At 47.0% G+C, this 13,055-nt stretch overlaps 1 protein-coding gene across 1 annotated transcript in view; it reads right to left on the bottom strand.

Moving 5' to 3' along the window:
• The window catches only part of ARHGAP24 (Rho GTPase activating protein 24), a 361,105-nt gene extending 349,023 nt beyond the window's left edge, over window positions 1-12,082 (bottom strand). Inside the window, exon 1 of the mRNA XM_081924955.1 lies at window positions 11,946-12,082. Coding sequence (XP_081781081.1) covers window positions 11,946-11,961 — 16 coding nt within the window. The 5' untranslated portion in view covers window positions 11,962-12,082. The remainder of the gene's footprint in view (window positions 1-11,945) is intronic.
• Between the last annotated feature and the right edge of the window lie 973 nt (window positions 12,083-13,055).

Here is a 13,055-nt window from a genome sequence, read left to right as displayed (position 1 = left end):
TCAGCTTTAAAACCTGCCTTCAAAGCCGAAGGAAGCAGGAATCCTGATTTCTGAATGGAAGCAGATTTTCTCTAGAGAAAGTAGATTCTCCTTTGCTAGAGGCAATAGCGACCATCTATCAGGGATGCTGCAAGTCAGCAGTCTGGAACCTCTGAGGCCACTTCAGCCAAGCCATGCCCATCAAACATGATGCCAGGTGTGGGGAAAGTAAAGGCACAGCTAGGCCACAAGTCGGTTTGCTGGTACTCTGATCAGTTTATTAGTGAACCCTCCTAATTCCATGCAATGCCCCAAAGTCGGTTTGCGGTGGTGGCGGTAGTTTCACAACCAGCTGGTCATTTGCAGCTTGCAAAGCACAGAGGAGCCATGCCTTTACTCGCGCAGTTCAGTTTCAAATTGTGTGGGACCCAAAAATGGGTCATCTGGTATTATTGTGATGACAGATGATTGGCCTGCAGCTGGGGGGGCGGGGTGGGAGAAATAAAATCAAATTCCCCACCTCTGCTACATTTCCATTTCTGCATTAAGTAGCGGGTCATACTAGATGATTCCCAAGAACCCTTTCAACTAACCCAGAACCAGAATTCCATTTTCTAACTCTCACAGTGTCTGACCCTGTCCTAGCTTCATTCTGAAGGAACATAGTCTCAGTACACCTGTCCTTTGCGCTCTCTCTCTCGCTCTCTCCAGTTCCTACCTTCTTTTTCCCAAAGCTCATATTTACTAACAATTATAATTTATTATTTATACTCCGCCCATCTGCTTGGGTTTCCCCAGCCACTCTGGGCGGCTCCCAACGGAACATTAAAAACACAATACAGCATTAAACCTTAAAAACTTCCCTAAATAGGGCTGCCTTCAGATGTCTTTTAAAAGTAGGATAGTTGCTTATTTCCTTGACATCTGATGGGAGGGCGTTCCACAGGGCAGGCGCCACTACTGAGAAGGCCCTCTCCCTGGTTCCCTGTAACCTCGCAGTGACGGAACCGCCAGAAGGCCCTTGGCACTGGATCTCAGTGAACTGATAGGAGTGGAGACGCTCCTTTAGGTATACAGGACCTAGGCCATTTAGGGCTTTAAAGGTCAGCACCAAAACTTTGAATTGTGCTTGGAAACATACTAGGAGTCAATGCAGGTCTCGCAGGACCGGTGTTGTATGGTCCCGGCGGCCACTCCCAGTCACCAGTCTACCTGCCACATTCTGGATTAATTGCAGTTTCTGAGTCACCTTCAAAGGTAGCCCCACAAAGAGCGCATTAGTAGTCCAAGTGGGAGATAACCAGAGAATGCACCACTCTGGCAAGACAGTCTGCAGGCAGGCAGGTTCTCAGCCTGTGTACCAGATGGAGCTGGTAAACAGCTGCCCTGGACACAGAATTGACTGGCGCCTCCATGGACAGCTTGAGTCCAAAGGACTCCTAGGCTGCGCACCTGGTCCTTCAGGGGCCCAGTTACCCCATTCAGGACCAGGGAGTCCCCCACACCCACCCGCCCCCTGTTCCCCAAAAACAGTACTTCTGTCTTGTTAGGATTCACCCTCAATCTGTTAGCCGCCATCCATCCTCCAGCCGCCTCCAGGCACTCACACAAGACCTTCACCGCCTTCACCTTCCATTTGTGTTGAGGTGGACCACTTTCACATGCAATTGTGTTCAGGAGACTCTATGCCATTCCCCCCACAAAGCGACTGCCAAAAGCCCTGGTCTCTTCAAGCCTAGACAGAATCGGATGATGGCAGCCATTGCAAATTGTGGCTTGTATATGCCGATTGTGTGTGAGAGAGAGATAATGATTTAACACCGTCAACAAAAGAAGTTTTAAAATAGCGTTTACTATTACTCTGCCACCTTCATTGTTTTCTTACACATCTTGTTCTTTGCTATTCCTGTCTGTGCAGGGAAGCAGAATCTTGTAAATGTAATGCAGTTGTTTGGGGCATTTATTTTCTTCCACAAACAGCGTTCTCTATTTATAGCATTACCTACACGAAGAAGGAAGAGCAGAGAAAGGGACAGAGGGTGTGCAAAAGGCAGATGTGGCAAAGATGAGGATGCACAGAGAGATCCATGGTGTTCTTCAATGCTGCTTTAGCTGGATTTCCCTGGGATTTAAGGTAGCCAGGTCACAACCCAGAAAGTCCCCCTGTACCTTTAAATTCACTGCAAAGCAGACTTTCCATCTATTTGCCTCACTTCCCTGGAGTCTTGCTTACCATCAAAGACAGCAGGGCTGCCATTTTAGCTTTCAGTGGGACAGGTGGTGATGGAATAGGAAGCTGAATCAGACAATTGGTCCATTGAGCTCAGTATGGCAGCAGCTCTCCAGCATTTCAGAGAGCAGACATTCCCATCTCTACCTGGAGATACCAGGCTTACCACATGGTTAAGCTGCACACAACAGCTGATGACCAATAGTGTAGGCTGGTTTGGAATTATCTGGACATTTTTTAAGCTCACCAGGTTTGTTTTATTAAGCTGCTCATTTTAAGAATGCTGCTGTGACTGTTCTTCAAAACTACGTAATGCCATCAAAATATAGCTGCTCCTATTTCCAACTAGCAAAACTGACGGGTAAAGTCAGGGGAGCTTTAAATCAGAAAACATATGGAGAATGGAAAATATTTAAAGAATATATAAGATTATATTGTACAAATGATACCATCTTAGCAAAACTTGAATGATACTTGTGAACAAAAACGAATGAAATGAATACCTTAGTGGAATACATGAAAAAGGATGTAACGCAAAGCTGTGCGACAAAACCATGATAATAGAAATAGTCTAATGAGAACGAATGGAAGTTTTAAGCAGAAATTTTTATTTGATGGATATGATTTTGTATAATTTTTTGTTTTTCTTCTCTACCCCCTCCCACCCATTTTCTTTCCATTCTTTTTTGTCTTTTCCTATTCTTATGTTGTGATGTTTTTCCTTCTATATTGAATTTTTCTATACTTACCTTCATTGTAAATGATCATTTATGTCTGTATTTTAAACCAATATAGATTTACCGGGGGGGGGACAAAAACAAAATATAGCTGCTCCTGAGGAAGGCTGAGGACTCCCCTTTATTGGAGCTTTGTAAGCAGCAGTTGGATGGCCATCTGTCGGGGACTTTTTAGCTGAGATTTCTGCATTGCAAGGGGTTGGACCAGACCAGGGGTCGGCAACCCGCGGCTCCGGAGCCGCATGTGGCTCTTTTACACCTTTGCCACAGGTCCGGGGCGGATACTAGCGAGGGGAGGAGGCGCATTGTGCGCCCCAACACTCCCCACTGTGGCGGGCGCTGTACTGGCTGTGACGTCGCATGGGGGCGGTGCGTGCGTTAGTCACGCACCGTCCCGATGTCACCTTCCCGCCTGCCCGCTACATTGTAAGGGGCATGTACGCTGGTCACTGTTTTGAAGGGGAGTGAAGAACACACACACACACACAAAGGTAACTTGTTAATTTAACGTTTATTTCTATGAGGAGAAGTAATTCTGAGGGGTCAAACAAAGAAATAATAAAAAAGTGACAAAAAAGTTATTTTTATAATGACGAGTTTTGCGGCTCCCAGTTGTTGTTTTTTCTTCGGAAACGGGTCCAAGTGGCTCTTTTTGTCTTAAAGGTTGCAGACCCCTGGACTAGACACTTGGGGTCCTCTTCCAACTCTATAATTCTCCAAAATGATGCTCTTGTGTGGGAGGGGGATTGAGTCAATACCAGGGGAAAGTTGTGACTGCCCCATTCCCCCATCCAGCTCACCATTTGAGGGACTTGGGGACTACAGAATTTCCAGAGCTCCTCCATTTGTCTCACGGTGGAAGGAAAACACACCAGAGTTTCCTGGAGAAAAGCAGTGGCATTTATTCCGCCATTCCTTTTCAACAAGGCATGCTTGTTTCCCCCACTTCCTAAAACACGGGCAGACATGCACACCTCTGCATCCAGGATCCTGTTAAACTCCTGCTCAGATGAGAAAATCTGGGAAGGCGCTCCTGTTCACCCCCCTGAGGCACTGTGAGCTGCACCCACTGAACTCCCTACACATTTTGCAAGCACATAGCCTTCATGTGGAAATCTCACATGACTTTATAGGACAAAGCAATCCCAGTCAAAGCAAGGAATCCTTGACAGGCAACTACCCAGCGCCTGCTTACCAACTTCTCGTGAAGGCAAGTCCACCACCTTCTGAAATAATCGCATAAATAACTAAGCAAGTATTAGAAATCACCCCAGAATTGGCCCTACTAAACATCTTCCAAGACAATAATGCCCATTTACAACACAAAGAACTCATAACCCACCTACTTTCAGCAGCCAAAAACACCATAACCAGAAACTGGAGAGACCTGTCAGGAGTAAGCATGGACCAATGGTACCAAATAGTATGGGAAACAGCCTTACTAGAAAAATTAACCAATAAACTGAAACTGACACGGGGACAAATAGAAGAAGACACCTTCACCACAATATGGCTCCCCTTTATCACATACAAAAATCCACCAACAACATACAAATCAATATGGCTAGCCTGATCCAAAACACCCACCCACCCCACTCACACATGAAAACAAAGACCACCACAGCCAACCACAAACAAACAACCACACCCTGGGCCAACCCCAACCTCTCTCGCCACCAAGGGAACACAAGTGAACAGCAGAGAACCTGCACAAGCGGCACTGACACAAAACCCCACATATGTTAAGTAAAACAGAAACCACACCACCCGACACCACCCCCACTCACCTCCCCCCCCACCTCTTTCCCCCTTTTCTTCCTAATGTCTCAACAAATGAAACTGATCTGTAAAAAAATATTACTTGAAAAAAGAGAGAGAGACATTGCACACACTTTTGTAAACCAAGAAAATATTTAATAAAAATACACAGTGGAATGTAATAATAATAATAATAATAATAATAATAATAATAATAATAATAATAGATGTTGTGTTTTTGCTCACAAAGAGTTGACGCCATCTTTGATTACTAACTGGCAGGCTCCTGTGACATTGGGTTTATTTGTATGCATTGGGGAAAATCCTATTTTGTGGCTACAGGGTGCCCTTCTTCTCCCAGAGCAAGTTCCTCTGAGGGCCTACATTGCTAGTAACATGGCATAATTTTTTACTTTAAATTTCATAGAATTGTAGAGTTGGAAGGGACCCCACGGGGAATCTAGTCCAACCCCCTGCAATGCAGTGGTTCGATGGCCAAGTTTAGATTTTGTTAGGTTACATTTATTTATTTTTTAAAGGTAACTTTCCGATCTCCTAATTTTTCTCCACACTGCTACATTAGCGGTGGCTCAATGTACGCAAGACTATATCCTTCCTCTCCATGTTGCTTTCTTCCTGTGTGTTTGCAAAGGGATGAAAAACTGCAGGAACTCACAGGAAAAGGCCGTGACCCACCCACCCCCTCCCCCCTACCTCCAGCCTGCGTATTCTGCTATTTCGGGCATCAACCTAATTACCAGGAGCTGTAAATTAACCAAACCGCTATCCCGCTCCAATTATAAAAGTGTCCTTCCTTGGGCCATTTGTCTTATTTGACCTTCAAAACACAATCGTACCTCAATCCTTCGGTTCTAGCTGGGAAGCTTTGCAAGTGATGTGCGCGACAGCCAATTAAAAATCCATGTGCGTGCGGGAGTGTGTGCGGTGCTTTTGAAAGCTATTGTTGTAAATTCTGTGGAATGGTTATTGGAGTGGTTGCTGGTACAAACAAAGGCCTGCTCAAACTACCTAGTGTAGGGTGTTGCCATGAACACAAAACATTCCTGCAGCTGACACCTGACCAAACCGGGGAGACAACCTTGGCCTACATTTTGTATATCACTCAGTTAATTGCCAGGGTTTGGCTTGGCTTCCCTTCTTTCGTTTTCTTTACAAGCATTTGGAAGTTTTGCCAGAATTATTCGAATGAAGTATACACGGAGGAGCACAGGAAACGGCATTATGCAGATTCAGACAAATTGTTCCATCTTGTTCAGTATTTTCTGCACCACAGGGGGAGAACCTTGAGCTCATGGTTAGCTCAGTCGGTACAGTTAGAGGTCAGGGTCATAGGTCTGAGCCCCACATTGGGTGAAAGATTCCTGCATTGCAGGGGTTTGGACTAGATGGTTATGGGGTACCGTCCAAAACTCTGATTCCATGGGCCTCCATGTCACGGTCCGGTCTACGGACGATCAAAGTCCCGGCTGAGAACGTCGGGACTGGGGGCAAGATGGCGGTGTGGGAACAGGAACGGGAGTCCAGAAGCCAGGGGTCCGAGGGTCAGGAAGCAGGGAGTCACAAAGTCAAGGGTCTGAGGGTCAAGAAGCAAGGAGTCACAAAGTCAAGGGTCAGTGGGTCGGGAAGCAAGGAGTCAAGGAGCCAAGGTCCGAGGATCAGGAAGCAAGGAGCCAAACGCAACAAGGCAGGAAATGTGTTGCTGTGGCAAAGAGCCAAAGGGAAATGTTGACCTTATATCCCTTCCCGGCTCTTACCACCAGGAGCAGTGAGTTACCAAGTGGCCTCACCTGTGCGGCCGCACCTTGCCTCTCCAGAACAAACTTAGGAAGGCCCCAGTCCTGTGAAGCCCTACTGGTCACAGGGCCTGGCTCCTGCATGCACTCCTGACACTCCAAGAGTTCTAGATTAGCCTGTGAGGCTGTTTGTTTCCCCTACGCTCAGCTCACTTGCCCCATACGTCAGGTCACAGAAAGCTATGTGTGGGTACCATTTGCTCCCCATTGCTCTGAAAGTGGGGCTTGCATTCAGTGCCTTCTCCATTTGTCCAAGACCAGTTACACCTGGAAGTTTTTGACAGCAGCTGACCCCTGCCACAAGAAGGGCTTCCTTTCTGTGCTGAATTCAGTGCCAAAAGCCAGCACTGCTTTCAACAAGGAAGTTCTTCTTTTGCACAGGAGTTCTTCTTTTGCAGCCACAGTATGGAATCTTTTGCGACCCCAGCTTTAATTAATGTCAGAGTTGGAAAGGAAGAATTCAGACTGCATGTCAAGAAGAAGAAGAAGAGGAGGAGGAGGAGGAGGAGGAGGAATTGGAGGAGGAGGAGGAATTGGAGGAGGAGGAGGAGGAGGAGGAGGAGGAGGAGGAGGAGGAGTTTGGATGTGATATCCTGCTTTATCACTACCCGAAGGAGTCTCAAAGCGGCTAACATTCTCCTTTCCCTTCCTCCCCCACAACAAACACTCTGTGAGGTGAGTGGGGCTGAGAGACTTCAGAGAAGCGTGACTGGCCCAAGGTCACCCAGCAGCTGCAGGTGGAGGAGCGGAGACGCGAACCCGGTTCCCCAGATTACGAGTCTGCCGCTCTTAACCACTACACCACACTGGCTCACTGCCACATTGACTTTGTCAATGCATGGTCACCTAATGCCCTCCATTCTCAGGTGAATGAAAGGCAGGCAGCACCACCCACTTGTCAGGGACAGCTCATGAAGGGTGGCGAAGGCTTGGACCTGGGAGACCAGGGATCGAATCCCCACTCAGTCATGAAGCTTGCTGGATGCCCTTGGGCCAGTCACTATTTCTCAGCCTAACCTACCTCACAGGGTTGTTGTGAGGATAAAATGGGGAAGAAAAGAACCACCTGAAGCTCATTGGAAGAAAGAGTAGTATATAAACATAATAATTAATAATAATAAAAATTACACTGGATGGCTGCAGGACTTCAGACAAGGGACATTCTCCTCCCTATTTGGAGGTACCATGGATTGAACTTGAGACCGACTGCATGCAAGTCAGATGCTCTGGCACTGAGGCATGAGAGCTCCCCAAATTGTGAGTAAAAATCAGTAGCCATATTTCCACTGATTGAGCGCAGTTCTGTAGTTTAGTCACGTACACACACCAAATGTAGAGATCAGCCCCATTATCCTATGGTACAGTGGTACCTCAGGTTACAGACGCTTCAGGTTACAGACTCTGCTAACCCAGAAATAGTACCTCGGGTTAAGAACTTTGCTTCAGGATGAGAACAGAAATCGCACGGCGGCGGCAGCAGGAGGCCCCATTAGCTAAAGTGGTACCTCAGGTTAAGAACAGTTTCGGGTTAAGAACGGACCTCCAGAACGAATTAAGTTCTTAACCTGAGGTGCCACTGTAGTTCAGTTTTCACTTCTATTTCACTTCCCAAACCTAAATGTGGGAAACCAAAAGGCAGCTATCCTTAAACTTTTCACACTTTTACGAAATGGCAGTGTCATTACTGAACAAATGAAATCCCAACTTTGTGCAAAAAAAAGGGGGGAATGTTGGGGGAAATGGTCACAAAGATGTATACACCAGGGAAAATAATGTACAAATATGCATTCTATTAGTGGAAATTGCTTGCAAAACTGCATATATTAGGAGAAATGCACACAAAAATGTCCAGGCAGACATTCTCATGGGGAATCCAAAGCTGAAACTGGAATTGACAAATATTTCCACCCACAAGGCAATGAGGCATGTTGCACCATGAAGTTGCTTTGTGGTGTGGTTCCTCCTTAGCTCCCACCTACACAGGCTCTATGGAGCCAAGATACCTGAAGGGCATGAGAAAAACGAAAGATACTTCCAAGGATGAACGCAGCAGCAGCAGCAGCAGCTGGTACTGCCATCACAACTATTCTCTGTACCACAATTTTAATGCAAGCTTATGATTAGATAAAACTGCCATATACTGTCAGACCATCAAGCCCAGGCATGGAAAACTGATAGATCTCCCAATGTTTTCACTATTTTGTATTTTATTTTTAAATTTGTATCCCGCCCTTCCTCCTAAAGGAGCCCAGGGCAACAACCAACAGCAACGTCTTAGGAACAATTCCAGTACAGATGGGAGACTGGGAAAGATCTCCGCTTAAAAGGCTTCCTTGAAAGAGGAAGGACTTCAGCTGGCACCAAAAAAGACAGCAGAGATAGAACCTGTCTAATGTTCAAGAGGAGGGAATTCCAAGGGGCAGGTGCCACAACACTAAAGGCCCCTTTCCAACACTGTGCAGAACGGAACTCCCGATAAGACAGCATCTGCAGGAGGCAATGGAGGTTCTACTTAGCTTTCACAGTCCATTGTTGGTCATGTTTCTCTGCCCCATCAGACCTGCCTTAATAGTGGAATGCAGAGTGGCACCTCTGCAGCTGATGGCCAAGTTCATGTGGGAGGAGGCGGTCCTTTGAATATCCTAGTCCCAAACCCTTTGAGCCTTTGTAGATGGTACCGTATTGACCTGAATATAAGCCGCACCCAAATATAAGCCACATCTTTAAAATTGATGGGGGGGGAGAAAAAATACCCGAATACAGTCATACCTCGGGTTAAATATGCTTCGAGTTGAGCGTGTTTGAGTTGCGCTCCTCAGCAACCTGGAAGTAATGGAGCACATTACTTCCGGGTTTTGCCACTTGCGCATGCGGAAATGCTCAAAATGACATCAGGCGCATGTGCAGAAGCGGCGAACAGCGACGCGCGCATGCACAGACGCGCAGTCACTAGTTAAGTTTACCTCTAGATGCGAATAGGGCTCCAGAACTGATCCCATTCGTATCTAGAGGTACCACTGGATAAGCCACTCCCTTCCTTGCTGCTCCTGGCTGCATACTGGGCAGGGGGGACGCATGCTGTGTTGCCGGCGGCCTTTCATCTTCCTTGCTCTCTCCCTACTCAGCCTTGGGAGAGAGGATGGGGGACTATGCATGGGGCATGGGGCAGGCACCGCTTCGCCGTGCTCCTGGTGCTGTTTGCCCCATGCTCCTGGCTGCATACCGTAAGGTCGTGAATATATGTCGCACTTTAACTTTTCACTGTCGGAATTGGGAGGGTGGCTTATATTCAGGCCAAAACGGTAATAATCAGCATCTTGAATTGCATCTGGAGAAATGAACCAGAAGCCAATGCACTTGTACCCAGAAATGAATCACAAGCCAGATTGGTGTGATACTGTAAGAAAAACATATACAGTAGACGCTCGGGTTGCAAACGTGATTCGTGCGGGATGCACTTCCGCAACCCGCAGCGTTCACAACCCGTGTCTGCACGTCTGCACGTGCACGGGTTGCAATTCAGCGCTTCTGCGCATGCACAAAGCACGATTTAGCACTTCTGCGCATGCACAACTGCCGAAACCCGGAAGTAACCCATTCCGGTACTTCCGGGTTTCGGCGGTCCATAGCCCAAAAAAACGCAACCTGAAGCAGCTGTAACCCGAGGTATGACTGTACCAGAAAGTCTTCCGGCCACAGCATTTTGCACCAGCTGTACATTTTTAGGGGTTTTTTATCTAAGACATTCTTCCCAAACCTTGGGTCCCCAGATGTTGCTGGACTCCAACTCCTTTCACCCCGCCCCCAACCAGTCTGGCCAATGGTCAGGAACGTTGGGAATTGTAATCCAGAAACATCTGGGGAGTCAGGTGTGGGGAAGGCTATTCTAACATGTGTATCTTGCCCTTCCCCTGCAATGACATAGATCCCTCTCCCAAATGCACAGAGTTGTATTTCTAAAATTATCAGATTTGGGATACGTTTTCCCAAAGCAAAAAAAACCCAACTCTTTCATGCAGAGACAGTGTGAATGACAGAGAACTGAACAGGGGTCTGAGGCCAGAAGGGGAGGGGCGAGCTATGGTCCTCCAGATGTTGTGGGACTGGCTGGGTCTGATGGGATTTGGATTCCAACAACATCTGGAGAGCCACAGGTTCCTCAAATCTGCTTTAATGCTTGGTCATCAAGTCTGGCAACACTCTGAAAATATCTGAGTCTTTTGGAAAAACACACACACATTTGTGAGAAACATCTGAAAACCACATTAGACAAGCTCTGATTGTGATGGATGGAAAAAATAAAAATACCCACCAAATAACGAAGCAATAAATTGGGGGGGAAAAATAAAAAATGAAGGCAAAAAAGGAGTCTCCATAGCAATTTTAACTACAGGAATAAATGCTCCAGACTTGATGAATTTTTAATACAGCAATGTTGACAGATATAGAATTCAAAGGATGCTCAGATAATGAAGTTGGGGGAAGTGTCATCAAGTCTCTCCTTTAGAATACCCAAATGTTTAGCTCATCTGACTGAAGATACTGTCCAAAGGGCAGTCATTCAACTATCTGTCAGGGTCCATCTCTCAATAAAGGGAAATATGAAAGGGAGAGGAAAGTAGAGCAGAAGCTTTGTTGGGGTGCAAGGATTCCTGCACATAGGCGCATCACATACCTATGACATTTTCAAAGCCTTTTTTCCTGGTAGGTCATATTAGAGGGCTCATGTGACTCACCTCCATGTGTTGAAAGGTGCGGGTGAGGTTGAAAAGCCATGCGGGGAAGCTCAGTGCCCCCACCACTGCATGCCACTGCCCCACACAAACACACCCAACACCCACCTGCTCAAGCTACATCAGAACAGGGTCCCTCCTCATGTACATGACTAGAGCTCTCCTATATCAGTAGACAAGTAGAATGCCTCTTGGCATAGCTTTGGCACGCAGGAATCAAGGTAGCAAGGTGGTGATGTGGAAGGAGGCGAGCCCTGTACAATGTGTGGAAGGGATTGGGTGGAGGGAAAACACCCTTTTTAATCACACTGTTGTTATGCAAACATAGTGAAATACACTCAGAGTAGAGAGTGGATTTCATGCTCTTTATTCAGCTCATAGAGGTGAAGAGGAATGGAAGTTTACCCAGAATATCTGCTTTATATACACTATTTACACAATGGACCCCACGTGATTGGCTAATTCTGGGATTCTCCTGTAGGCCAATCAGGCTGCGGATTCACTTTCACCTGGAGCTGGATTGGGTGGCTCCTGTGGACCAATCAGACTGCTGCATTCTGGGTCCTATTGTTCTAGGACCAATCAGACTGCTACATTCTGGATCCTACTCTTCTAGGACCAATCAGACTGCTGCATTTTGGATCCTATTCAACTCAGTACATAACACATAGTGAAGGTACGTAGACAGTCTTACCTCTTATATACTGCATCAATCACCTGATCTCTGTAGGAGAAGACCCCAAAACAGAATGGCGACGCCAGCTATCTTCAGGGCGCCATGGCCTTCATCCAGAATGATGGACACCTCAAGAACTGAGGATGGGTCCATGCCTGCAAAAGACAAAAGAAGTTTCCAGTTTCAACAGCCCCCTTCTAGGAACATAAGCACCTTCCCCATACTGAGTAAGACCATTGCTCCATCTGTCTCAGTATTGTCTACACTGACTTGCAGTAGCACTCCAGGGTTTTGTACAAGAGGTATTCCCCAGATATGCCAGGAATTGGACCACCCTTCTGCATTCACATCAGGTTCTCACGCAAAGAGGCCCTCTCTGCTAAGGAAGAGATTACCTGGCAATGTCCTCAGGGAGATATAGGGCCCCTCCGGATGCTGAGGCACACTCCAAAGCCACTGCAATCTCTGTGTTATGTCAGAGAGAGAATATTAAGACACAATCCATTAATGGCATTCTACTCCAGTGAGATTGTGTGCTACTGGCCCCAAATGTTGAAGGGTTGCAGTTAATTGGGCACTTACATTATGGTTACCAGATTTTTTTCCCCAATGAATCTGGGGACACTTTATTTATTTATTTTTTGAAGCTGAGTAGCAACAGGGAGTCAGTAGTGAGGCAAAAGACCCTGGGCCCAAGCACACATGCATATTGTATAAAGGTGCAAAGCCCTTCTTTCGCACCTTAAAAAAACTAGGCAATGGCGTGCCACCTGCAAATGACTCCCGCGCCTCCCTAGATCTCCTTCCTACTTCCCCCTTTGTTTTGACAGATCAGAGGAGGCTCAGGAATCACAGGCAGGCGGCTGTTGCCCAGGAGGGGCCAGCCTGGCAGTGCAGTTGGCTCTGGCTGGCTTCAGGAGCTGCTCGCTGCCGTGGCGCAGAAAAAATGGTGGGTGCCACGGCAGCAGGCAGCAAGCAGCTCCTGAAGCCAGCCAGAGCCAACTGCGCTACCAGGCTGGCTCTGGGCTGCTGAGGCTGCCGCTGCCACGTTTCCCAGGGACAGATTTGCAAATCTGAGGACATTCCAGGGACAGAATTTGTCCAGGGACAGATTTGCAAATCTGGGGA

The sequence above is a fragment of the Podarcis melisellensis genome (genome assembly GCF_964234715.1).
Source record: "Podarcis melisellensis genome assembly, chromosome: 9".
NCBI classification, from domain to species: domain Eukaryota; kingdom Metazoa; phylum Chordata; class Lepidosauria; order Squamata; family Lacertidae; genus Podarcis; species Podarcis melisellensis.
The sequence above is the reverse complement of the archived record's forward strand: the minus strand, read 5'-3'. Positions and strand labels throughout refer to the sequence as shown.